The sequence below is a fragment of the Peromyscus eremicus genome, chromosome 6 (genome assembly GCF_949786415.1).
Source record: "Peromyscus eremicus chromosome 6, PerEre_H2_v1, whole genome shotgun sequence".
Taxonomy (NCBI): domain Eukaryota; kingdom Metazoa; phylum Chordata; class Mammalia; order Rodentia; family Cricetidae; genus Peromyscus; species Peromyscus eremicus.
This window is the reverse complement of record NC_081421.1, coordinates 70,635,609-70,662,595: the sequence shown is the minus strand read 5'-3', so window position 1 is coordinate 70,662,595 and position 26,987 is coordinate 70,635,609. Positions and strand designations below refer to the sequence as shown.

At 48.2% G+C, this 26,987-nt stretch overlaps 3 protein-coding genes across 5 annotated transcripts; 2 read left to right on the top strand and 1 right to left on the bottom strand.

Annotated features, from left to right (window-relative positions):
- LOC131913820 (basic proline-rich protein-like) lies at positions 1-7,593 on the bottom strand. The gene is made up of 3 exons (XM_059266597.1): positions 7,524-7,593; positions 413-690; positions 1-312 (listed from the first exon to the last, which is right to left on the bottom strand). Exons 1-3 carry the CDS (start codon positions 7,591-7,593, stop codon positions 1-3), a joined length of 660 nt encoding a protein of 219 aa, XP_059122580.1.
- On the top strand, positions 3,980-11,674 carry LOC131913337 (uncharacterized). Its single transcript, XM_059265932.1, has 3 exons — positions 3,980-4,107; positions 6,107-6,188; positions 11,456-11,674. Exon 3 carries the CDS (start codon positions 11,468-11,470, stop codon positions 11,672-11,674), a length of 207 nt encoding a protein of 68 aa, XP_059121915.1. The 5' UTR covers positions 3,980-4,107; positions 6,107-6,188; positions 11,456-11,467.
- Positions 11,662-25,299, top strand: Bcl9 (BCL9 transcription coactivator). Of its 3 annotated transcripts, none has more exons than XM_059265931.1 (7): positions 11,662-11,768; positions 12,679-12,773; positions 14,894-15,083; positions 15,863-15,962; positions 18,151-20,389; positions 21,551-21,811; positions 22,966-25,299. In XM_059265931.1, the coding sequence occupies exons 1-7, from the start codon at positions 11,716-11,718 to the stop codon at positions 24,081-24,083; spliced, it is 4,056 nt and encodes a 1,351-aa protein (XP_059121914.1). In that variant the 5' UTR covers positions 11,662-11,715; the 3' UTR covers positions 24,084-25,299. The 3 variants fall into 3 exon arrangements, with proteins under 3 accessions (XP_059121914.1, XP_059121913.1, XP_059121912.1); XM_059265930.1 differs by having other exon boundaries at positions 12,679-12,995; positions 23,002-25,299; XM_059265929.1 differs by having other exon boundaries at positions 12,679-12,995.
- Positions 25,300-26,987: the final 1,688 nt, after the last annotated feature.

Sequence of the window (26,987 nt, the reverse complement as noted above, 5' to 3'; positions counted from 1 at the left end):
TTATGCAAAGCAGGAGGCGGTGCCGACAGGGCGGGCCCTCGTGTAGCGCGGGGGCGGGGCTCCGGGTGGGCGGGGCGAGGGCGGCTTCTCCCGGGCCAGGCGGGGGAGAGGGGGGGTGGAGGCCGCGGCGGGCTGGTACCATCGAGCGCCTTCGGGGAGGGGGACGGGTGCCATTCCCCCGGAGGGGGCGGGCCCTGGCGGCGGCGGCGGCGGGGCCAGGGCCCCATTCCCCGCCGGGCGGGCCGGGGGAGGGGCGCGCCTCCGCTCGCGTCCGAGGCGGGGCCCCGCGGTACCTTTCGTGGCGCGGTGCGGCTGGGGGGGGAGGGCCGAGGGGAGGGGGAAGGGGCGGGCCCGGGAGGGGGAGCCGGAAAGGGGGAGGCGCCGGCGGACAATGGAGCCTATGTGTGCCTGCGGGAGTGGGACGGTGCCGCCGCCGCCACCGCCGCCGCCTGGGGGAGACGCTGCGCCGCCGCTGCCGCTGGCCCCGGCCCCGGCCCCCCGGGGCTGAGAGCAGCCCGGGACCGCAGCCCCCGCCCGCGCCCGCCCCCTCCCCGGCTCCGGCCCCCGGTAAGTGGCCCCGGGGAGGGGGAGGGGCGGGCCGGCGCGGCGGGGGCCGGGTCCGCGTGCGCGTGTGGCCGGGGGGCCTCCGGGGGTCGGGGCGCTGGCTTGGCGAGTTGAGTCTGGAGGAACCTGTTGGGGGAGGCAGGGAAGCCTCGGGAGCTGTGGGAGAGATCGGGGCATCTCTCGGGGGTTTTAGAGGTTGTGTCCCAAAGCTGTGCTTGGGAGAGGTTACCTGAGGGGAGAAGACCGTCTCGGGGTCCTGGGATGGAGGGGCGATGGAAAGGAGAAGGAGCGCGAAATTAGGGATTTCTGGTTGAGTTTGGTGGGGTCTGTAAGACCCCGGAGATGCGTAGGGGGAAAGGGGACTCCTCAAGCCAGTGACTTGTTGAGGGGTTGGGGGAGGTGAAAGCCTAGAGGAATGTCTGGGTTGTAAAGGGTTCCAGCAGGTGAGTTGGCGATGTCTAGGTCACTGAGTCATTGTGGGGGTCGTAGAACACACCAGTGATTTTCAAAGTGGAGCCCTAGACGCTGACTGGCCTTTGAAAGTTGCAAAGACTATTAAGATGTCACTGGTAAGTGTTGGGTGAGCTTGGTGAAGTGGAGATACCCTAAGAGTTGGTTGTTAGTCCAGAGGGCAGGATAAGGCCCGTAATAGTACTGCTGGGGACCTTATGTTAAGGTTGCCAAGGATGAGAAAGAAGTCTTGGATTCTGTCCTCCAGGAGCTTTGGTCTGCTGCGGGAGGTCAGGAAGAGCGTTCTTTTAAGTGTTAAGAGTGATTCCGAGGCTAAGATTGGAGTCGGGTGGGGACTTAATAAAGTCATTACCACAGGGTAGAGAAATGGACGAAAATATGTGTCTGTGGAGGTAGTCTCCAAGGCAGAATGCAATTGATGTAAAGTTAGACTTTAGTTAAGGCAAGCACAAGTCAACCCCTGGCAGTGACTTCAGTGGGAAAATAATGGAGTGGCCGTGTAAAAAGTCAGTGTGATAGAGTATTTGTTAGCATTTGATGTATTATGGAATTAAATGCTTGTTTGGGTGACAGAGGTTTGGGCTCTTGTGTAGGAACACAGAGTACTGAATTAGTTATAGCAGGTAACAAGGTTAAGTAAAATAGTTGAGAAGTGGAACCAAAGGGTGTTGGAAGGTAAAACAGTGTGTAGAACCTGTGACTGGATATGGTTCAATATGGTTGTCTTGTTGATTTGAAAGTTTTTGACTGGACGCTAGCCATCGGGAAGTTTAGCATTGAAGAAATTTTTGTGTGCAAATCTGATAGTCCTGGGGACCAGTAACAAAGCCCTCTTTCTTCTGTTGATAGAGATGGAGTAAGAAGAGGGTCTGTTCGTTAGGTGTTACAGACACGCTTTGAGGAATGAGGGCTCCATTAACGGTGGGTTTGGATAAGTTGAAGCAGTGTGGAGGTGTATGTATGGCGTTTGACAGTTTGGTGACCTAGAAGTTTGGTGTTGAGCCATGAAAGTCTTTGTAATCAATGTGCTGAGTATAATAGTTTCAAAGTATATGATAGGTGGATAGGAAAGTCATTGGCCTAAAGATGAAAGCAGAAAGTCTGTATAGTTTTCTATTTATAGGGCACGTACCATGGAACTGGTTCTTGAGCAAAAGGAATTTTTTGTTCTGGATTCTAGTTAACCAAGACAAGCAGAAAAGGACTTATATGCATTGGAATTTTTTTTTTCCCTGTGGGTTATTTCCCCTTGACCTTCAGAAATGTCTGCTGCTGTAAACCGAAGAAAAATGCTGTACAGTGTGTAGGGGAAAGACCCAGAGCTTTCACAAGCATGTTAACTGGCTGAATATTGGATTGTGGTGACCTGGTACAGTGGTAAAAATCCTTGAACTAGGAATCAAGATGTTAGCTCTCTGGTTGACTGACTTTCAACTTTGAACAGATCTCTGGTTTTCTTGTTTTCCTGCCTGTGGCATGGTGATGCTGCCTGCTCTAACCACTCGGAGCTGCCTTTCAGCCTAGCAAGTTAATGCCTGTCCGAAAAGTTCTTTGAACACCTCTGGATGAGAGATTATGTAGCACAAGTTTTTTTTTTTCCTGTCCTATTTTTAACTGTCTCACTAACAGACCAAATTCAACTTTTGTATAATTATGGTAATATGTTTAATCAAAGAACAAAAGGGAATGTTTTGTATACATGTTTTGGTCTGTTGTGTGAATTTAGAATTTTAGATTAATTTTGGAAGATAATACCTCCTTTTAGTGTTCAGTGGCAAGACAGTACTTTCGATGGTAATTGTAAATGTGCGAGCGAAAGTCAGCATGCCGAGTGAGAAAGTAGATGCTCTGGTGTTGGACTAGGCTACAGGAGCCTTGTGTTGTGGCCTAAGGCATATTCCTTGGTTCTTGGCTAGGCCTCTCCAGCCATGAGATAGTGTGGGTAAAATGCCTTCTCTCTCTGCCTTCAGGAATATAATGGGAGAGTAAGCTTCTTAGGGTTTCTATATCCCAGTACTCTGGCAATCAAGTGATATAGGGTCCCACCTGAGAATGTTTCTGAAATGCACGAAATAAAATACATAGAAGTACAAAATGAGTTGTCAAAATGTTCGAGGTGATATGGTAATGTGTCTGCTGCTTTCTAACACACTGAATAATGTCTAATGAGACTGTGATTTTGAGTAGTGATAAGGGAAAAGTATGTGTCATTATGTCAACGTATCTTCAACAACTAATGTGACGTGAAAAATGTGTGGTGGTACTTACTGTTGGTGGCACAGTCACAGCGTTGCTAATCCTACACCCACTGTTGAAGGCTGTGCTAACTTCATCACTTAGAGATTAGTCAAAATGATGAGCTGTGGTATCTATCCCCTGAAGACTCCAAGCCACTCTCCTCTCCCAGGTCTGTGTACAGACTCTGCAGGAGCCATGAATTGTGGAGTTAAGAACTACCTTAGACCAACTGATTCTGATTTTGTTTTTTTAGACTGTGATTTTTGAAAGTTAGCTTAAGGCTGCTTATATTTTGGGCTTTGTGATATTTTTAAGTATCTCCATCGTGTTAAGAACAGGGACATAGAGACCACATGAAAAGCCAAAGACCATTTTGCAACCTGTGATGGCCATTCTTGGTTGTCGAAAAGGTTAGAAACAAGAATTGAAAGGACGCTTTTGTGCCTGGTAGATCTTCCTTTTCCAGCTAATGGCTGCCATTAGCACAGGTAGTTCCCCTGTGGGGTAGATTGGCAGTCCCTTTCTCTGACTTGTGTCTAAAGTTTTCTTGGATTTGCCTTCCTGCCCCATTGTTGACTAATTGCTTTCTTACCATTTCTTCTTCCAGGTGTCCATTTGGCCTTGGCCCACTGGGGAATGGGTAGTTTTCCTTGGAGTCAGTGTGAATGTGAAATGAACTTTTCCTTCCTTCTTATCGTAGGACTGCATGTGGGACTAACTGGTGTCGTTCCGCTTTGACCTAAAAACTCCTGTGTGGTGGGGTGACAGTTCTCCTCCTCTGTCCGTCCCTCCCTGCCCCAATGTAGAAGACAGGGCAGAGTGGACAACTAAAAGGTAAAAACCTCATCATACGCTGGAACTTCTGTGAATATGTTGGATTTTTGTCTCTCTGGGGTTTCTTGTAATGTAAAACTGGACTGCTGTCTATTCTAGAAGTTTCCCAAAATTAAAGTCATCAAGTCAGATGCAAGTCAAAACTACATATGCCATTGCCCTGGGTGATCTGGGGCCTTTTGCTGGACTCAGCTCAGAAAGCTGAGGAGAAAGGCAGACAGTGAGAAGTGGAATAGTATTTATCATGTCCCCTTGGGTTTGCGTGAATATGACCTAGGAGTAGCAAGCTCACTGTAATACGTCGATCAACCCTCAGTTGTTGGTTTTTTGCTGGGTCCCAGGTGTCGAGATGATGATTGACACTGTCCTCGGGGAGTTCCCTGTCTAACTATAGCAGTGATACTGTTTTCAAAGTGTTAAATAGTGTGAGTAGAGTACTAGGGGTCCTGGATGACATATATGGGTAGCTAGCAATCTAAGAAAATTTCACAGAAAAGGGATATAGGTGGCCATTATTCTTAAGGATGATAGTTAGAATTGACTTTGAACACTTGAATTTTGTCAGAATTCTTTAAGTTGATATGAATTTGTTTTCTTAAACTTTAGTAGCCATTGAAGAACAGTAGATGCATTTTGCCCCATGAATACTAAAACACACAATAATATCTCATGTGCACTGAGGTTTTCTGCATGTGCCCACTGAACCATTTGTTTTTCTCTACATTCTGGGGAGAGATCGGCTCTTCCTTTTGTGTGCTTGAAGAAGCTGTTGCGTTGTTGGCAAGCCAGAAGTTAAGAATGAACTGGGAATGGAATCCTAAGGCCTTTTAGTTCCACGTTCTAAGTATGACACCATGCCTTTTATGGAGTAGTGGTCATAGCATAGAAATGAAATTTGTTAAACATGACATAGTTCTAATAAACTTGACTTTGTAGAGCAGGGCAATGGGAAAGCGTCATCGGGAGAATGGAGGTTGGAATTTTGGTTCTGAGCTCAGTCAAATTAATTTGTGAGTTTACTTAAAACTTTGCTAATCCTGTAGCGTGCACTTTTAAAGATCCCTAAATAATTTGGCTCTAAAGCCTGCTGGAACTTTGCTGCCCTTGCAGTCAGAACACTGTAGCTTCTGCAGTGAGATGGCTCAGCCGGGAGGACACCTGTGCCAAGTCAGACAGTTTGAGTTGAACCGACAAGACCAGAACCCGTGTGGTGGAAGGAGAGGACTGACTCCCACAACTTTTCCTTGGACCTCCACACATGGACCATAGCACACATGTGCATGCATGCACACACGTACTAAATAAATAAATAAGTGTAATTTCTTTACACATTTTTGGCAAAGCGTTATAATTCTAGTCTGCAGAGGTTGACGTTGGAAATCGTTCACGTAGCCAGCTCTCCTCAGTTCTCAGCACATCACTTTGTGCACACACACAGTAGGCATTGAAGGAAAGCAAGTTGGTTCAGTTCTAAGCTCCTACCAAAGTTTGGAGATACATTTTCTTGCCAGCCTTTGCCACACAGAGTTGCGGATGTGCAGAGGGAGTAGCCGCACGTGGCCCTCAGATTGTAAATTGAGAAGCACCCTTGGTGTTTTGTCTCGGTGCGCCTTCGCGGTTAACCTTTAATCTCGATACTGGTGGGAAGTGGTAGAAGCAGAAAATGTGAGCTTTCTTTTTCTTCCATTAAATGCCTGGAAATTTCAAAGTAGAAAAGTTGATTTTTATCTACACTCAGTATCGCTCCAGCCTCTGGAAACAGAATGTGTAGTTGGGAAGGAAAGGAAACCGCAAGGGCCTTGAAATATCTACAAGCTCTATATACATCCTAAACAGTTGGAAGTCGATTCTGTTTATACGTGAGATGGCGCCCTCCTCTTTGAAATCCTAGAGTAAATGGGAAGCTTGTTTTTCTCTTGTTATTCCACGATTGTCGCATCGATATTGTTGACATTTTCAGGTCTACTTAGGAACTCTCACCCACTTGATTCTCTTCTAGGTGAGGGTCACCTTTGAGGAAGGGACTCCCGACTCCTCACCCCCAGGATGAACTCTGCAGTGTCGTGACCCTTGGGGTTTGGGTGAGTACACTTGGCTGGTAGCGTGAAAACGTGCCTGGCTTAGGAATGTGATCTTTGCAGAAACCTTTAGCTTTCTCTCAATAGTTGATGTTTTTTCCTTCTCTCGCTCAGCTCTGCCTCCCTCCCCTCATCTCTGGCAGCTGCCGTGTTCTCCTACCTGTTTCTGAGTTCAACTTGTTAAATGTGTGTGAAATCAGACGGTATCTGCCTTCCCGCGCCTGGCTTATTTTATATGTCCTCCAAATTCATCTGTGTTACATATAACAGTGTTACAATGTTTTTTAAGGCCAAATAGTCCCAGTGGGGAGGAGGGGTTCCTCATAGTTTTCAAATCTATTCAGCCATCGATAGCTGCTTACATAGATTTTGTTAAGAGTCGCGCCGTGAGGACTGGGTGTGGTGGCTCACGAATTTATTCCGAACATTGGGAGGCAGAGGCAGGCGGATCTCTCTGAGTTCAGACTAGACTCTATATAATAGAGAGTTTCAGGCCAGCCAGGGCTACATAGTAATACCCCATTCTCAAAAATAAAAAATAAATAATAAAAATAAAAAAAGAATTCTGCTGTGATAATACCTCTTGGACATACTCATTTCCTTTTCTTGAATAGTAGTTTTTGAACCAATACCTAATACTCTGGGCGTCATAGTAAGTGGTAGGAATGGAAGGATGAGTAATGTCAGTCTTGGTCCCTACCTTCATGGAGCTTATAGTCTAGTGGGAAAGACGAATGTTTCACGGTGATCACATAGTGACCTCTACAGTTAGGAAACATGGAGAGAATTCTGTGCGGCAAACCCAAGGTGCTCCGAAAACTGATGGAGGAGCTCATGTAGGTGGGTGGTTTTAAGGCAGTGGTTCTCAACCTTCCTAAGGCTTCGACCCCTTAATACAGTTCCTTGTGTTGTGGTGACCCCCCCAACCATAAAATTATTTTGCTACTTTATAACTAATTTTGCTACTGTTATAAAACACAATGTAAAAAATATCTGTGTTTTCTGATGGTCTTAGTCGACCCCTGTGAAAAGGTCATTGACTACCCCCAAGGAGTCATGACCCGGAGGTTGATAACCACCGTTTCAGGGGTCCTTCTCCGAAGAAGAAATATTTAACCTGTGACTTCATGCAAGGTGAATGGAAGAGGCATTAGTTAAGATGAGGAAAACCGGAAGGGAAATAGTTTGGGAAGGAAGACTAAACGAAGGTGGATAATTCGTGTTCATTCCTGTTGGTTCTGAGGCATCCGGGGAAGCGTCAAGTAGCAGTTGTGCTTGCAGGGTACAGGCCGAGCCAGCTGTGTGAGTCTGGGAGTTGTTGGCATAGCAGGAACTCACTGAAGGAGAAGAGAGCCTCAGGGGATGCTGCATAGGAGGAGTAGCTGGAGAGAGCGAGAGCAAAGTGCATCTTCGAGAAGGAAGGAGTTGCTCACAGAACGACTGGGGTGTCCAGCCTGTGGTGTCAGGTTGACAGCGTCGTCTGTAGAGTCCGAGCTTGAGAACCAGAGTGGAGGGTTTTCCAACTGAACAAAGAAAGTCATGTCACGTTTTCAGTAAGGTTTTCGTTTTTGTATTGGGCCACATTTACAGCAACCGTGTACATGCCTGATAGATGATGGAGTGAGGTGTTAGACCAGTGGCCGGGATGACCCCCACAGAAACAGTGGTCCTGTGATCTGGGGATGGAAGTTAATTCCATATGGTGAGCGGTGAATGGCAAGAGAACATTGTGTCTCATGTCACGTTCATAAGAGAAACTTGACTCTAAGGAGAGCAGAAGACTAGATTGGCGTTGGGTTTGCTTTATTTATTTTTGTACATTTATCCGCTCTGTGTGTGGCTCATCTGTGGACAACCCTTGGGAGTTGGTTCTCTCCTTCCATCTCACTGGCCCTTCTTTTTTTTGGGGGGGGGGTGCTGGAAGGATACTACAGTGGGTCTGAATGCTAATTGGCAATATCTGATGGACACGGGAAGTAGAAGGGATGGCCAGAGAACAGAATAAGAGCCCTCGGCAGGCAGAGTGACCCTAGGCATGAGCCAGACCACCTGTTGGTGGACTGAGCTTTGAGGAAAAGTAGCTAGGTTTTGTTATTTGTTTTGAATATAATAAAGCAAAAAGGGATGAGTAGTACTGGGAAAGAGATTTGCAGGTTTACTAATTGGGATGTCCTACTTGGTAAAATGTCTTCTTCCTATTAAGTACTAGCCAGGACCACAGACAGGGGTCCCAGCACTCAGGCTGTGGAGGCAGGAGCCACAGACAGGGATCCCAGCACTCAGGCCGTGGGGGCGGGAGCCACAGACAGGGATCCCAGCACTCAGGCTGTGGAGGCGGGAGCCACAGACAGGGATCCCAGCACTCAGGCCGTGGGGGCGGGAGCCACAGACAGGGATCCCAGCACTCAGGCAGTGGGGGCAGGAGGATTTATGCAAGTTCTAGGCCAACCAGAGCGACAGAGTGAGACACTATATTAAAGCAAAACAGACAAAAACAAACAAACGAACAAAAAAACAAAAACCAGTAACCCACAAACTAGGGCTAAGGGGAGAGAGGATGATGGGGGGTAGACAGAGCAGATGGAGAACGTATGAGGGGTACCCGCAGGAGCAGTGAGCTGCTGCAGAGCAGTACTAGTCACAGCGAGCTGGTGAAGGACTAGCTCCCCTTACTGTACAGGGCACTGCAGTGTGAAGAATACCCACCCCAGAGGCGTGGGCCAGACACCAGCTCTACCACTAATGGAGCAAACAGCGATTTCTTCATTGTTGAGATAGGGTAGTAATAGCCGTCTTGTGGGGTTGCTGTGAATGAGCCGGTACGTGTATGAAGTGCTTATGAACAATGCTTGGGGCTTAGTAAAAAAAAATGCCGGGTTTCTGAAGAAGAAGAGGGAGAAGCACGGGAGTAGACCTGAGGAGTGAGGAGTCTTCCTTTTAGAGGGAAGCCCGTCTCAGGCTGTGAGGATTCTGTGCAAGATCTTTTCCAGTCCGTCACCTGTTGGAGAGTCTTGTTCTTTGTGGCTGTCCTAAGACATCTGATGGGTTTTGCTCAGTGTTTGTACTCTCAGAGGCAGGCTAAAGCTAGGCATGACGTCGTTGAACACCTCTCTTAGGTTAGGAATTAGACGCCTGGACTCCGTTCTCAACCCTTCCAAGAGGCCTCATGTTCCTTCCAACCCTGTTCTGTCTGTCCATCCACACACTAAGGTTAAGGGAAGTGGGTTAGAAAGGCGAGCCGGGGTCTGAGAGCACTGATTGGCTAGAGAAACCATTTGTGCCTGTGAGCTCTGGTTCATTCAGGTGGAAAATACCTGTCGATCAAGGTAGGGGAAATTGTGAGAATTAGAAATTGTATGTAGAAGTACTTTGAAAATAAAAATGTTTTATGTTCATGGCATCATTATTAGAAATAATCTTTGCTACCAGCTCATCATCAATGCCTGGCAGATTAATGAGGCAATTTGCTATTTGTGATGCATTTTGCATTTCTTAGGAAGAAATGTGCAGCACAAAGGCCAGGTGCTTGTGTTTTCTGAGGAGCTGATAAGTCACGGAGGAACCAACTGTATCCTTAGAACATCATGCTGAGTAGTATAGAGAAACCAGAGAACTTACAAGAAGATTCTTGTCTTCAAAGAACACAGTCTTCACAGGGAGGAAATATACACAAAGGATTGTCAGTGCCGGTGGCTGAGCACTGGAGTGTGATGCAGACAGAAAGTACCGAAAGTTACACTCGGATTAGAGAGCTGATAACTGCTTTCCTTGGCTGAGGTAAACCTTCAGCCTTGCCCACCCAGGATTCATTTGCTGCTTCTACTTTACCAATGGTTACAATTTCTGAAAAAGGATGTAAAAAATGGTTTATGATCTTAACTGGTCACACTTGACAGCCTATGGTTTAAACTGTAAAAGAAAAAAGAAGGTATTAGGGGATAGGAATACGACCTTAAATGTAATTAAGGTCAACATGTTCTTTAGAATTCTGCTTCTTGAGGCCAACATAGAACCACTCCAGAATATCTTTCCTAGTTCTCCTTCCTGCCTCCTTTACTAAAACAGGAAAAGATTCGTGTCTGTACTCAAAACTTCCATAAATTTCTTTCACTGGCCCAGGTAAAATAGTTGGGACAATTGGAAATGCCTAACTGAAGGGATTTTGCACTTGGTGTTATCATACCACCATGATTTAACTATAACTAAGGTGCCTTCTGATTTTAGTCAAGTCTTTGAGACTCTCAAAATATGTGTAAGGTGTAACACCTGAGCTGTTTCTAGCTCCTTTGACTTTTGTGGCCACTAATCCTTCACCTGACACTCTCTCCTTCAGTCCCACCCTTGGTCAGCAGGAGAGCAGCCTGTAGAGGAGAGGGAAAAGCAGGTCACAGGGGTTACAAAAAGATGCTTGTGGAACTCCTGGGGGGGACCCGTGACGTAGAGTGTATACCATGGTTCCCTCCCCCACTGTCTGGGCTTCTCTAAATAAAGGGCTTCTTCGTTTGTTCCATAGCTAGGTTTGGGAATATTTCATTGACCTTTACGCTTCAAATTAGCCTTGCAAATTGGCTCAAAAAATACCTTAGCCTTCAAAGGTGCTCTTTTGCCTTCAAACCTGTGGCTCATTGCCATGCTTGCCCATGTCCCTGTCATTGAGGTCAGAACACAGGCACAAAATCTGCATAATTTAATAGAAGGATCATAGAAATCGGGGCAGAACTGATAGTATTGGTATTAGCTTAATGTTTGTTTCCAGAAGTGTCTCCTTCAGTGCCCCATCACCCTCAAGCCCGCTGAGTAAAAGCATTGATAATTTGCTACATGGTTTGAAATTGGGGTGGGTTTGTTATACTTCTCTTCCATTGTTTGCCACCGCAGCCCAAACACCAGAGGTCAGCGCCCTCTGGTTTGAAGGCATGATTTCAAAGCATGATTTGGAGGAGGAGGAAGAGGAGGAGGAGGAAAACCCAAACCCATTGAGACTTTTATATTCAGAAATAAACACAAGGGAGAATAAATGGCTAAAAATGTTCTGTCCTTCAAACAAAGGCTGCTTGGATGGGAGCCCTGGTGCTGATCACAAATTCTTAGTCCCCTTCAGTTGCTGCAGCAGGAGAGCTAGTGGCTATGACATGGCTGTCACCCTTCCCCTTTATCCAGTGGGAGCTGAAGCATAGCCCAGATGTCTCTCGTTGCGTTGGTCCTGTTGAAAGGCGTTTTCTGTCTTTGTTTTTCTCTCACCTTTTTCCTCGTGTGTTCTTTTCCTGTAGTGTGCCCTGGAGATGCGAGATTTTCCTTTGGCAGCAGGAGGCACACACTCAGAGAATGCTGGAACTTCAAGGAGGAAGGACCCACTTCCACAGCAGAGAAAAACAAAGAGGAAAAAGGCGAAGCGGCAGCCAGCACTGAGGGACGTACCAAGCAAGCAGTGGGCAGCTGCCTCTGCCCCCAGCAGCTACTTCTGCTGCAGCCCGAGAGGAACTCGGTGAGCCCGTCCCAATTAGTGACCGAAAGCTCAGGATTTCAATCAATGCATTCCAGTAACCCTAAAGTGAGGAGCTCTCCATCAGGAAACACACAGAGGTAAGGGCCTGTACCTCGCTGCATCTCTCAGGGATGGCACATGGACACTACACACACCCATCGGTGGATCAGTGTAGGATTAGAAGCACAATAGTCCCAAGTGGAAAGAAAGAGGAAACGTAATGGAGTACTAACAGCTGGTAGCCAGCCCTGATGCTACCATTTTTCAGGGTTACTCTCTCAGCCACCATTCCCATGTCTCCCACCTTTACCACTTCCCTACCCCTTGCAAAGCACAACCTCAAGGACCTTTAAAGTCCAGCCAGTACCATCTGAGGAAACTGAGGCATAGAGTGATGAGATCTTAGAACTAGACCACCCAGAGCCTTTGCTGTGTTTCTCAGTTCGCAGGCTGTTACCTAAGAGAATGTTTTCCATCTTCCCTGGGGGCGGTGGTTGGCTCACCCTGCTTTGGTGCTGTGCTGCTGCTGGGAAGGGTCTGGATGCTGGAGGACTTCCTGACCTGGTGACACCCATGGGTTTTCCTTCTGCCTTCCTGGGCCTGCTTGCTTGTTCCAGCAAGGGAGCTAGGCTTTCATTACAGCTGTTCCTCGTCGTCAGCCTGGGGGTGGTAGTATTTTGATCTTAACGATGTCTGTTTGTTTACTCTGAGCTAGTCTTAGAGTGAGAGTCACTTTTCTATGTACATAGAAACGGTTGTCCTTTATTGACAGAAGCCCTAGAGATAGGTCCCCATGTGACTCTAGTGTTCCTGAGCCCTGGAGGCCATTCTGTTTGATCTGTTGATAGCTCCAGGATGGGGGCCAGAGTGGCAGGGGCAAGCAAGTGGGCAAGGTGCAGTGTGGGGCGGTGATTTAGCATGCAGGGTCTCCTTAACCCGTTATGGAGACCCTGATTTGTGCTGACCATATCTGCTTTCTGATCTCTCTTTATTATTTGTCTCTTTTAGTAGCCCTAAGTCAAAGCAGGAGGTGATGGTCCGTCCCCCTACAGTGATGTCCCCATCTGGAAACCCCCAGCTGGATCCCAAATTCTCCAATCAGGGTAAACCGGGGGGCTCAGCCAGCCAATCCCAGCCATCCCCCTGTGACTCCAAGAGTGGGGGCCATACCCCTAAAGCCCTCCCTGGCCCAGGTGGGAGCATGGGGCTGAAGAATGGGGCTGGAAATGGTGCCAAGGGCAAGGGGAAAAGGGAGCGAAGTGTTTCCGCCGACTCCTTTGATCAGAGAGACCCTGGGACTCCAAACGATGACTCTGACATTAAAGGTATGTCTATAAGCTTTTTGAGACTCAGAGGGAAGTAGCTGTTCCCTGGGGAAGGCTTCTGACATTTCCTAGAGGCCAGAGGCTGCTGTCACTCAAGTGGGAGAGTAGGTGGCAGGTTCAGGAACCGTCAGACCATTGCTTTTCATTTTTCTCCTCATTAAAGAAGAGTCTAGAACACCTCGTTGAGGAGTTCTTGCTCTTGAAGGTGCATGTGGTTTGATCAGGTGTTTTACAGTCCTAGGCCATGTTCATAAGCGTATTTCCGGCCTGTGTGACGTTGTCCTTCAGTCAAGCTGGTAGCTGCAGTTCTGCCTGTGGCCCACACTGGAGCAGGTTCTCCGGCATTCCCTCCTCTTGGAGAAATCCTCCACGACTTGGGTTTTGTGTTTGCTGGTTGCCACTCTGCCGGACTCATAGACACAAGGGGAAGCCTTAATGGCCCTGGCACTAGTCCAGAGCTGCCACAGCTGATTTCAGTGTGGTAGGAACGAGTGGCTACCAGATGTGGTAGAAGTTTGGCAGGCACCACAGTGTAATGAGCCAGGAAACGGTATTGGTGTGAGGCTTTAGGCTTTTTCCTTCCTACAGTAAAACTTAAAATAAAAAAATAAAATTAAAAAAAAAAAATCTTAGGAGGAGGAGGCCAGAATGGGAAGTTACTGTTTAAGAAGTGAAAGTGAGATTTTCCCCAGCCCCAAATGAAAGTGAAAACCTGAGTAGCTGCTCCCTGCTTCCCTCTCTTCCCTTTCCCCTTCCTTCCTGAAGTGTCCTTGGGATCCTGTTACAAATCCCAGCACTCTCCTGTCACTGGGGGTGCAGTCAGCAGGACAAATAGTTGTCATCCTTTAGAATTTGAGTGCACCTAGAAACCAGTTGTTAGACCATCAGTATGAATGTGATAAATGCCAAAATGCCAGAAGGGGGCTATGCGTTGGATTAATAGGGCATCCTGTCATGTCTAAGAAGTTTCAGAAAGGTTGTCAGGAAGGAAGAGCATTTATGCTGGTATGTGTGCTACAGACATGCTACTATGTACACTATAGACATGCTACTATGTGCACCATAGACATGTTAATATGTGTACTGTAGACATGCTACTATGTGCACTATAGACATGTTAATATGTACACTACAGACATGCTACTATGTATATTATAGACATGCTAATATGTACACTATAGACATGCTAATATGTGCACTGTAGACATGCTAATATGTGCACTGTAGACATGCTAATATGTGCACTATAGACATGTTAATATGTGCATTGTAGACATGCTACTATGTACACTATAGACATGCTAATATGTGCACTATAGACATGCTAATATGTGCACTGTAGACATGCTAATATGTGTACTATAGATATATGCTAATATGTGTGATACAGACATGTTAATATGTACACTGTAGACATACTAATATGTGTACTAAAGACATATGCTGCTATGTACACTACAGACATACTAATAGTGTGTACTATAGACATGCTAATATGTGCACTGTAGACATGCTAATATGTGTACTACAGACATAGGCTACTATGTACACTATAGACATGCTAATACATAGGCTAATATGTGTACTATAGACATAGGCTAATAAGTGTGCTACAGACATGCAAATATGTGTACTACAGACATGCTACTATGTACACTATAGACATGCTAATATGTGCACTGTAGACAGCAGAGAGGATGGGAGCAGTCTATAGAGTGAGCCGTTTAGGGAAAAACGTATTTGAGATACTCGAGTAGGAGAGATGTTCTGTCTTAGCAAGGAACTTGCTCTTGAAGTTTTCCAGGTAGATTTATGTTGTGATGCTATAAATACTGATGGGAAGGCTGGGGGCAGGGCAGTTAATTCTCCCTATGACAGCGAGTCTTTCGTTCGTTTAGAATGTAATTCTGCAGACCACATCAAGTCCCAGGATTCCCAGCACACACCACACTCCATGACTCCATCAACTGCTACAGCCCCCAGGTCTTCCACTCCCTCTCATGGCCAAACTACTGCCCCAGAACCCATACCTGCTCAGAAGACTCCGGCCAAAGTGGTGTATGTGTTTTCTACTGAGATGGCAAATAAGTAAGTTGGTGGCTGTATCTTAGGGTTGAGCATGCCTTGTGTGTTTTGAGAGACCAGAGTTCTTATTCTGCTGCTCTCTGCTGACCGTGCTTTCTCGGCTGTGCTGAGAGAGAATGGGGCTATGTGAAACACGGGTTGAGTGCACAATATACACTTTTCTGCGATTTGTGTGTTCTTTAAAAAAAAAAAAAAAAAAAAATTCCACAAACAGTAAATGTCTATGCTAGAATAATAAGAAAATCTAAGGAGAACACTCTCCGAATTCAGCAAAAGTAGCTCCTGTGAACAGTCCCAAGTGGTTGATGAAGCAGTGAGTCTTCGTTTACTTATCAAGAATACTTTTACACACTTCACCCGCCTCCTCCTTTCACAAGGTACAATGTGGATCTTCACAGTCCCATGCTCTCTCTGGGTGTTTGGGGTTCCATGTTGGCCCTTCCTAGTTGGTGTTTGAATGAGGATTTTCCATAGAATACCTGAGTGGATTGGACTGAGTCGAAGATCTTCGGCTTCTTAGTGTTTTTTGTTGTTCTTGTTGTTTTTTGAAGTGCTTCTGTGGCAATTCGCTCGTGGCCGCTTCTGACTTCAGGTATTTGATGGTAAATGATAAGCATAAATAATGAAGTGTGTTTCCTTTGATTTCTTCTCATTCAACATTCCTAGTGGTTCTGCAGACGCCATCCAGAGCCTTGGAAGTGCAGACCAGGGTTAGCATGTCTGGGATCGCAGCTCCTGGAACAGAAGCAGGTGCTAGTCCATTGTCTCTTGTGTCCCTGCAGGGCTGCAGAAGCTGTACTGAAGGGCCAGGTGGAAACTATCGTCTCTTTCCATATCCAGAACATCTCCAACAGCAAGACAGAGAGAAGCACAGCCCCCCTGGTATGTTGTTTACAGTTGGAATAAAGGCATCAAGGTTCTGCAGTGCCTGAAAAGAGATGCTAAATTAATTGATGGCACAAGCAGCATTCTGGGTGTTAACGGTAGGATCTTAGGCTTACCACCTGACTAGTCTCTTCTACCAGAAGAGGCTGAAGAACATGGTAGAAAGTGACAGCTCAACTTAATGACACACTAAGTAGAGTCTGGTGACTCTCCAAATGATTCTTATTTGTTTCAAATCAAGGCCTATTGAGTGTTTTGTTTTGTTTTGCTTTTTTAAAATATTTTGTGTGTATGAATGTTTGCTGGCATGTATTTCTGTGTACCACGTGCCTGCTTGGTACCTGAGGAGGTGAAGAACCTCCATGTGGATGCTGGGAATCCAACCCAGGTCCTTTCCAAGAACAAGAAGTACTCTTAACCACTGAGCCAGCTGCTTTTTAATTGCTTCATATTTTCACAATTACAGTAAGTCTGTTTCCTGCCTGGATCTTAAGCACCCAGTATAAACTACATTAGAGAAAAAGGATGCGATGTTTCTTGTAATCATATATAGTTCCACGTGAAATCAAAACCTATATGTCGTGTACCAGATCCTGGTGTCAGGTTGAGATTTTAAAGTTCTAGACGCAGTCCCTGCTTTCAAAGAGCATCAGGTCCAGTCCTGGGATGAGTCGTAGACATGAAAAAAAGTTGAATGGCAATAAGTGGTCAGTTATAATTCAAGATAAAAATAGATAGCACCTTGTCTAGTTTGTGTATCAAAGAGGACTCATCTTCAGGATACAGCAGCACCTGGGCTTTCCTAAGCTCAGAAAAGGAACCCTACTCTTAGCATGCCCCTCTACTGTTTCGTGGTGGAGGATGGGTAAAAATCCCTGGTCCTGGAGTGCACTGGGAATGTTGCAGTGCAGTCCACTGCTTTATTGACTTAATGACAGGTCCTAATACAGCTGTCACCCCCACCTTCGCTGGTACTAAAATGACATTGGACTAGGAGTTGAGGAGGGGATTGGGAAAGACTGAACGGTCTCCTCTGCAGTGGTTGTTTTATGAAATCGGTACCCACCTGCAGCAGACTCATCCAAACTGGCAGCAAAACCAGACCTGAAATAGCAACTATAAGCAAAGGCGACCTCCACTGAGGAATCAGACACGGAACATGCTTTTGATAATTCAGAGACATACATATGCAGATCACAAGTAAACACACCATAGACACTTGTAGATATGCATTTATGTATGAAGCAAACTTCATATGCATAGCTACACATGAAGATTCATGTACACATTTACACACAGACAAACATTCCAGCTCAGTTGAGAACGAGAAAATGGACATCTTCCAAACAGAGTGTCCATGTTGTCAGTGAGCATGCTTTTATCTAGGATGCAGTGTAGCAGTGGTCCTTAATAAATGATAAGCAGTCATCCAACCTGTTAAATAGGGCAGCCTTGTTGATTGGAAAAAACAGATCCAGAGACACTGTGTGCTAGATAGTCTCAGGTTTCTCTACTGACACTTCCTGCCTGCAGATTATCTTACTACAGCCAGTATATAAACTCTTATCAAATATGGAATCAGTGATCACAAACTGAAACCAGAGACACCAGGCCCGTGGAAACTCCAGGAGGAAGTAAGCTGGTTGTCACTCTGCCCAAGGAGACGTTGACATGGAGCAACCCTCCCTACTGCTCTGCCTCGTTGAGCACAAAGCCACAAGTGACTTTTAGTTTCTCTTTCAGTTGGAAACATCAGACCTTTTGATTGATATTGAGAAGTCCGTATAACCAGGGAAAAGGTGTTGGACATAACCACCCACATACAGAGAAACGAATCTTTCCCTAAGTCAAAAGCACATGATAGACGTGGGATCTCAAACTTGTTCCTCAAAATAGATACTCGGAGGTATTCAGTAAAGTAGCTCTTGCCTGGCACATGTATGAAGTTATTGAAGCCTAATTTTCAGGAAGGGAAAGAGGGTGCTATTTAGCATAAGGTTTAAGAAGGAGAAAAAAAGAAACAAACATGTTTCCATGTCCAAAAATGGGTTATCCATGGACAGTTTGAAAGGCAGTATCAATATGGATTTATGTTATTGGGACACAACTTTTATGTCTTATTTCTGTAATTGCCCTTCTGCTCAGTTCACCACTATGTAATACAAAGCGTATTATTTGTCTTCAGAACACACAGATACCCACCCTTCGGAATGATCCAAAACCTCTCCCACAGCAGCCTCCAGCTCCCGCCAACCAGGACCAGAACTCTTCACAGAATGCCAGACTGCAGCCAACTCCGCCCGTTCAGGCACCAGCACCCAAGCCAGCTGCAGCCCCGCGTCCCCTGGACCGAGACAGTCCCGGGGTAGAAAGTAAACTGATTCCTTCTGGGGGCAGCCCTGCCAGCTCCACTCCACTGCCCCCGGATGGTACTGGGCCAAACTCGACACCCAACAATCGAGCAGTGACCCCTGTCTCCCAGGGGAGCAATAGCTCTTCAGCAGATCCCAAAGCCCCACCACCACCACCAGTGTCCAGTGGTGAGCCCCCGACGCTGGGAGAGAACCCTGACGGCCTGTCTCAGGAGCAGCTGGAGCACCGGGAACGCTCCTTACAGACGCTGAGAGATATCCAGCGTATGCTTTTCCCTGATGAGAAAGAATTCACAGCAGGACAAACGGGCGGTCCCCAGCCGAACACTGGGGTTTTAGATGGACCTCAGAAAAAACCGGAAGGGCCAATGCAGGCCATGATGTCTCAATCCCAGAGCCTAGGTAAGGGACCAGGGCCCCGGACAGATGTGGGAGCTCCATTTGTCCCTCAAGGACCTAGAGATGTGCCCTTTTCTCCGGATGAAATGGTTCCACCCTCTCTGAACTCCCAGCCTGGGCCCCTTGGCCCCGACCACCTGGACCATGTGACTCCCGAGCAGATAGCATGGCTGAAGCTGCAGCAGGAGTTCTACGAAGAGAAGAGGAGGAAGCAGGAGCAGGTGGCTGTACAGCAGTGCTCGCTCCAGGACATGATGGTCCATCAGCACGGGCCCCGGGGAGTGGTCCGAGGGCCTCCCCCTCCATACCAGATGGCCCCCAGTGAAGGCTGGGCACCTGGGGCAGAGCCGTTTCCTGATGGTATCAACATCGCACATTCTCTGCCCCCGAGGGGCATGGCTCCCCACCCCAACATGCCAGGGAGTCAGATGCGCCTTCCTGGGTTTGCAGGAATGATAAATTCTGAAATGGAGGGGCCAAATGTGCCCAACCCGGCATCCAGACCAGGTCTCTCTGGAGTCAGTTGGCCAGACGATGTGCCAAAAATCCCAGATGGTCGAAATTTCCCTCCTGCCCAGGGTGTCTTCAGTGGTCCTGGCCGAGGGGAACGGTTCCCAAACCCCCAGGGCTTGTCTGAAGAGATGTTTCAACAGCAACTGGCAGAGAAGCAGCTGGCTCTCCCCCCAGGGATGAGCATGGAGGGCATCAGGCCCGGCATGGAAATGAACAGGATGATTCCAGGCTCCCAGCGCCACATGGAGCCAGGAAGTAACCCCATTTTCCCTCGGATACCAGTTGAGGGTCCTCTGAGCCCTTCCAGGGGTGACTTTCCAAAAGGAATGCCTCCACAGATAGGCCCTGGTCGGGAACTTGAGTTTGGGATGGTTCCTGGTGGGATGAAGGGAGATGTCAGTCTAAACGTCAACATGGGATCCAGCTCTCAGATGATACCTCAGAAGATGAGAGAGGCTGGGGCAGGCCCTGAGGACATGATGAAGTTACGCCCTGGTAGCTCAGACATGCTGCCGGCCCAGCAGAAAATGGTGCCCCTGCCATTTGGTGAGCACCCTCAGCAGGAGTATGGTGTGGGCCCCAGGCCATTCCTTCCCATGTCTCAGGGTCCAGGCGGCAACAGTGGCTTGCGGAATCTCAGAGAACCAATTGGGCCCGACCAAAGGACTAACAGCCGGCTCAGTCATATGCCACCACTACCTCTCAACCCTTCCAGTAACCCCACTAGCCTCAACACAGCTCCTGCAGTTCAGCGTGGCCTGGGGCGGAAGCCTTTGGATATATCTGTGGCAGGCAGCCAGGTGCATTCTCCAGGCATTAACCCCCTGAAATCTCCTACAATGCACCAAGTCCAGTCTCCGATGCTGGGCTCGCCCTCGGGGAACCTCAAGTCCCCTCAGACTCCATCACAGCTGGCAGGCATGCTGGCAGGCCCAGCTGCTGCCGCCTCCATTAAGTCCCCTCCTGTGTTGGGGTCTGCTGCTGCTTCGCCTGTTCACCTCAAGTCTCCATCACTTCCTGCCCCATCACCTGGATGGACCTCCTCTCCCAAACCTCCCCTTCAGAGTCCTGGGATCCCTCCAAACCATAAAACGCCCCTCACCATGGCCTCCCCAGCCATGCTGGGAAGTGTAGAGTCAGGTGAGTGTGCTTACATCCTCACCCTTGTAGCTAGAGGTTGCTAGAACCCGAGTTTGTGTTTTAAGAAAACTTAGGTCTTCATGGTACAAGCGGCCTTTGTCAAAATTTGTTGCAAGGTGCGTGATTGTCAATACTTCATAGAGTTATTCACAAGCGTCCGTCCGTTCGTTCCTGGCAAAGAGTGTGTGAGGGACTGTTGAGAGGCATGAAAACAGTACCCATGTTAGTTCCCTGAGTAATTGACATTTTCGCCTGAGTACATGATGGTGAAATGGAAGGTTAACAGTGGTTAAATGTGGCTGCCTCCAGTGCCGCAACCACTCACTTCAGGGGGCTGCTGTCCAGTCAAAAGAGGGAATATAAGCCCAACCAGAGTGAGGGGTGCTGCTCTAAGACCTAGGGGGGGTCCTGTGAGTATGTATCAGCTGCAAAGACGGCACAGCTCCTTGGTGACCTGCTGCAGTCACTTCCGCTACAGTATGTTACGGTGTTTTCTTCCGAGGGGAGGCTCTGGCTGATGAGGATGTTTCCTAAATGGGACCGAGGCGGTCAGTGAAGTAGCCCTGGGGTGTTAACTACTAGGCTGGTGCCATCTCCACTTGAGAAACACTAGAATCAGAGTAAGGCAGGCGATTTACCCTAGAAAGCTAAAATATCTCTCTATGGGGTAACAGTTCACTAGCGCAGTCGGGCGGAACAGCCAGCCACCTCAGACATGTTTGTCATGAAAATTAATAAGAGTCTGTGCAGAGTGCTGGGGTTAGTACCTGAGGTTAGAGTACAATCCTGTCTTCTAGGCATGCAAATACCTGAGTCAAATTCTAAATTACGATTGGCCAGGGAAAGAGATCCACTTGTTTCCCACCCTTCACGAAACAGCTGTCTGAAGGTGTCCTCCAAGCTTTAACTAATATTTCTAGCACATTGCTGGCATGTTTGTCTTCACATCTGCTGATCCATCACCTCTCCATCACACTGTGGTCCCCTCTGTACACAGAGCTTGACTGGAGGACTGATGATTCCTGCCCTGGTTCTAATAACCCTGCACTGTTCATCAGTCTTGTTTCCAGCCTTGCTGGGTCCTAGCCGTAGCACCCAGCACCCTTCAAGAAGCATCTAATTCCATGCCTACTTTTGCCTTATTGTGCTTTGTTCTCTTAGGTGGCCCCCCGCCTCCTACAGCCAGCCAGCCTGCCTCTGTGAACATCCCAGGAAGTCTTCCCTCCAGCACACCTTACACCATGCCTCCAGAGCCAACCCTTTCCCAGAACCCACTCTCGATTATGATGTCGAGAATGTCCAAGTTTGCAATGCCCAGTTCCACCCCATTGTACCACGATGCCATCAAGACCGTGGCCAGCTCTGATGATGACTCCCCTCCAGCTCGTTCACCCAACTTGCCATCAATGAATAATATGCCAGGTAAGACATGGAGCTGGAGCTGGTCCTGGGTAAAGCGGCGGCTTCCTCAAGTGTTTACCCAGCAGCTGAACACCCACACAGATGGAAGTTTGACACGTTGAAAAGTACGCCCTCTCAATTTCTGTAAAACTGCCGTGCCTTGAGGAGAGGAGTGAGGCTGGGTCAGTGTGGTTCTGAGCTTGTCAGAAGGAAAGGTGGGTGCGGTCTGTTGCAGTGGTGATCTTGTGTGGGGTGCATTTTGGTTTGGGTTCTGCAGCAGTACCGAAGAGCCTCTTCACTGTCTTCCATGTCCAAGTTTCCAGGCTGTTTTTCTGGGAAGGCAGCTTCAGCTCCCAGGTCCTTTCCTCACGTTCTGTATGTCCCGTGTCCGTCCCCCCGTGTGCACTCCTGCCAGCCTCGCTAACAGGAAGTGACCTGGAATGGTGCCTCTGAGCAGCAGGGAAGCCATGACTTTCTAGCCATGAGTATCTGGTTCCACCCTCATCCTGATGGTTAGGCCCGCTGTTTGTTCATGGTAATCGTAATGGTTCAGGTTAGGACGCGCTCTGATGTCGCAGCCTCCCCGCTACCAGACTTGGTTTTAGTTCCCTAGCGAGCAAATCCTTACGTCCCCGAGTCTGCAGCACTGTCCCTTGTCCGTCAGTTACTGTTTCTTAGCGGTTTATAACCTGGGGCTCTATTACCCTCTCTATGGCAATACAAAACAATACTAAATTCCAACTGGAAACAAAAGACCGTGTGGCTGCCTTCTTGGTATTTGCGTTGCTTGAACTTAGAGACTGGTGAGTCCTTTCTCCAAAACGGCCTGCCCTTGACCCTCCCAGACAGACTCTGTCCTGTGTGAACCGGCTCCAGTGAAGAAGACACGCTCCTTTGAAAGTTAGCTTAGACCTTTTCAGAGAGCATGTCTTCATGCTGTCTGCACGTACAGTTAAAGACTGACCCATGTGTTGCCTGTTTCCCAGTGCTGCTGGTCTGTGTGCCTCCAAGTGTGTTACCAACTTTTGGTGACAGGGATTCTGTATTTTCCTGGCACAATGAACATTTGGTACATAATAATTTTTTTGTTAGTGTTTTGTTAATAATTGTTTTGTTACAATTTTTGTGAGTTGCTTTTGGTTGAGTTGATTCCTTTGGTATCTTTATTTTTCTAGGAATGGGCATTAATACACAGAATCCTCGAATTTCAGGTCCAAACCCCGTGGTTCCGATGCCAACCCTCAGCCCGATGGGAATGACCCAGCCACTTTCTCACTCCAATCAGATGCCCTCTCCTAATGCCATGGGACCCAGCATACCTCCTCATGGGGTCCCAATGGGGCCTGGCTTGATGTCACACAATCCTATCATGGGGCATGGGTCCCAGGAGCCTCCAATGGTACCTCAAGGACGGATGGGCTTCCCCCAGGGCTTCCCTCCAGTACAGTCTCCTCCTCAGCAGGTTCCATTTCCTCACAATGGCCCCACTGGGGGACAAGGCAACTTCCCAGGAGGGATAGGATTTCCAGGAGAAGGCCCGCTTGGTCGCCCCAGCAACCTGCCCCAAAGTACAGCAGATGCAGCACTTTGCAAACCTGGAGGCCCAGGGGCTCCTGACTCCTTCACTGTCCTGGGGAACAGCATGCCTTCGGTGTTTACAGACCCAGATCTGCAGGAGGTAATCCGACCTGGAGCCACCGGAATACCTGAGTTTGATCTCTCCCGCATTATCCCCTCAGAGAAGCCCAGCCAGACACTGCAGTATTTCCCTCGAGGGGAAGTCCCAGGCCGCAAACAGCCACAGGGTCCTGGACCTGGGTTTTCACACATGCAGGGGATGATGAGCGACCAAGCCCCTAGAATGGGACTAGCATTACCTGGCATGGGAGGCCCCGGGCCAGTAGGAACTCCAGACATTCCTCTTGGTACATCTCCATCCATGCCAGGCCACAACCCAATGAGACCACCAGCCTTTCTCCAGCAAGGCATGATGGGACCTCATCACCGGATGATGTCACCAGCACAATCTACAATGCCCGGCCAAGCCACCCTGATGACCAATCCAGCTGCTGCTGTGGGCATGATTCCTGGCAAGGATCGGGGGCCCACTGGGCTTTATACCCACCCAGGGCCTGTGGGTTCTCCAGGCATGATGATGTCCATGCAAGGCATGATGGGACCCCAACAGAACATCATGATCCCACCACAGATGAGGCCTCGGGGCATGGCTGCTGATGTGGGCATGGGTGGATTTAGCCAAGGACCTGGCAACCCAGGAAACATGATGTTTTAAGCTGCTACGATTGGATGTTGTCGACATGAGATTCCAGGTCCTGTGAGCTGCTCTGATGGAGTTCCAGGAGTCCTCACTGTTGGTCACGCGATAGGAGGAGAAGCGACCCGGGGCTGCTTTGGGGGGAAGAGGGAACCAAGAATGTATGGGTTTACCGGAAAACAAATTATTCATTTAATCAACAGGTGTGTTTTTTTTTAAGATTTATTTTTTAAAAATTATTTTTGTGGACTTGGGGATCCCGTGATGGCACCTGCTTTGGGGAGTCTGTAGCCGTCTTGGAGAAATGCCATCAGTCATGTGTTGCTCCATTCTTGTGTGTGTTTACGTCTTCGGACTGGCTTCTCCCGGAATTCTTTTCTGTTCTTGACTTTTGATTTGGGCTTTATTTTTTTTGGTGTGTGTGTGTGTGTGTGTGTGTGTGTGTGTGTGTGTGTGTGTGTTTACTGTACTATATTGTAAAAGGGATTTTAGCAGAGACTTTAGTCTTTGGGGCAAGAGGAGAACAGGAGTGCTGGGCTGTTTACTTTAGATGGAAAATCCATCTTCAGACCTTGGACTATTTTCTTTCAACTCCAGTGTATAGAAAAACCAAACTACGACCTCAGAGCAGAGTATTAATGAAAAGCACAAAAAAAGGAACTACGTTCAGCGCGGGGTGGGGGGAGGGGGGAATTTTCTTTTTAAAAATACTGATGCTTGGGTTCTCTGTTCTTCAGTTCCCTGCCTCTCCCCGTATACAAACCCACCCTCATGGTTCTCTCCCCTCCTCTCCAATCCTCAGTTCCTTGGTTAAGTGTGTTTCCTTCCCTGTGACCCTGCTGGTGACCCTCGGCTTCCCCCTCTCCTCTTCCCTTGGCAGCTGCAATACCCAGGCTCTCTGGGGGAACACTCTAGGGAGGCCTGGCCTCTGCCTCCGGTGCCCTCCGCCTCTCTCCCCTCCGCCTTCCCCTCCCCGCTGTGCTCTTCCTGCCCACCTTGTTTCTTGTTCTCCTTTTCTTAGGAATTCCCAAGTGAATTTTATTAATGTGGGAATGGAACCAATGCTAAAAGCTATCCAGGATTCTGTTTTTGTTTTCAATTTTGTGTTCCTTCCCTTTCCTCCCTCTTCCCATGCGTGAAACGTTCTGTGTAATCTTCATTAAATTTGGTACAAAACCACTTGCCAGAGCTGTGGTGTCAGAAAAATAAATATATTGTTTCTTACAAAACTGAACTGCTTTTTTGTGCATTTGGATTCCTGTTCCTTTAGTCTGAGACGTATTGGTTTCCGTATGACCAGAGTCCTCATGTTGGAGTTGGCGGTAGAGATGGGGAAGAGGACCTTGCTGTCAATGACCGTCCCTTGGGGAGGTTTCGCCTGTTCTGTTCTCAGAAAATCCAGTCAGAGCCGAAGAGCAACCCTGGCCTCACAGCTGACCTTTCCCTCTAGAGCGAGAACTGGTCCTCACTAGGGTCCTGGGTGAGAGCCAGCAAACCGGTGTAGACCAGTTAGGAAGGCCCAGGTATATCTTTAGTTATTAAATAAGCTCTGAGCCCTCCTTGGGTCTTCCTGGGGTAAAATATCACCGCACCTACACAGCCTGTGTTTTGACTGTCCACAAGATAGTGTGGTCCCTTCTGCCCACCCTCCTCTCCATCCTGCCCCAGGCACTTCTGCTGACCACACTCAGTTTATGCACACTCCACTTCCCGCCACACGGGCCTGGCACGTCAGGGTGTATCCTGCAAGGTGCACTGGGAACTCACTCTTAGATTCCTGTGCAGCTGATTTTGTTCTGGCGTGTGTATTGCTTTCGAGTTGTAAGCACTTGGAGCGCAGTGAGTGGGCGTCTGTGTGTGCATGTTCTTAGGCGAGAGAAGCCGAGCCAGGAGCAGCAGGTGCAGTTAGCTGCCGCCAGACCTGGACAAATTAGACTTCGCTGGTGTTTCACACTCGGTTGGTGGTGAATCCTGCTCTCTCTGACGAGCTTCTGAAAGCGGCTTTCGTCTTCAGCTCCAGCGTCTGTCCGCTCAGTAACACAGGAACCCCAAACAACAAGAAGGATGTGAACTTTGGGGAATCCAAGCTGCCAGTCTCCTCAGTGTGTGCTTTCCTTTGGGTTTTAGGTTTTGGTGTTTTGTTTCGAGACAGGGTTTCTCCATGTAGTTTTGGTGCCTGTCCTGGATCTCACTCTGTGGACCAACCAGGCTGGCCTCGAACTCACGGAGATCCACCTGGCTCTGCCTCCCGAGTGCTGGGATTAAAGGCGTGTGCCACCACCACCCGGCTTTTCCTTTGGTTTTTAAGAGGATCTATGAAATATGTCATAATCATCTTTACAGATGGGGCAATTGAACCCAGAAGAGTAAGAAGTGACCTAGCCTGATCTATTCTGTTGATGTTGGATAATACATGTTATGTTGTAGAGACATTAGGCTAGGAAAATGATCGTGACTTGTGACCTCAGCTGCTCTCCTTTCTGATGTTTCTGGCCCTGAATTATATAGTGGAGCACTGGGTAATACGCATGGGGACCACGAGATAAAACTTGCAAGAGACGCTGGTCAGCTGGTCTGGCTGGGGCAGCTCCACTCCTTACTGCATCATCTAGTATTACAGCCCCTAGTGGAATTTGGTTCCATGGCTACCGTCGCAAGCAGGAGGTTGATCTAAAAGCAGAGGTTCACTCGGAGGGGCAGCAAGAGATGGGTCGCTAGGTGCGGAGGCAGCCGCAGCCTGCTGGGGGCTGGTGGGTGTGGCGCGCCTCTCCTGCAGCCCCCTGCTGGAGAACTTGGAGTGGTGCAGGTCAGCGTCCCCCGTTTCAGAAGTTGAGTTCCAGAAGAAAAAACTTGTAACTCTTTCTTCCTGTTCCTCATCAGTATCCCCCAGCCACACTTCATCACAAGTGTCTTTGATGAGCC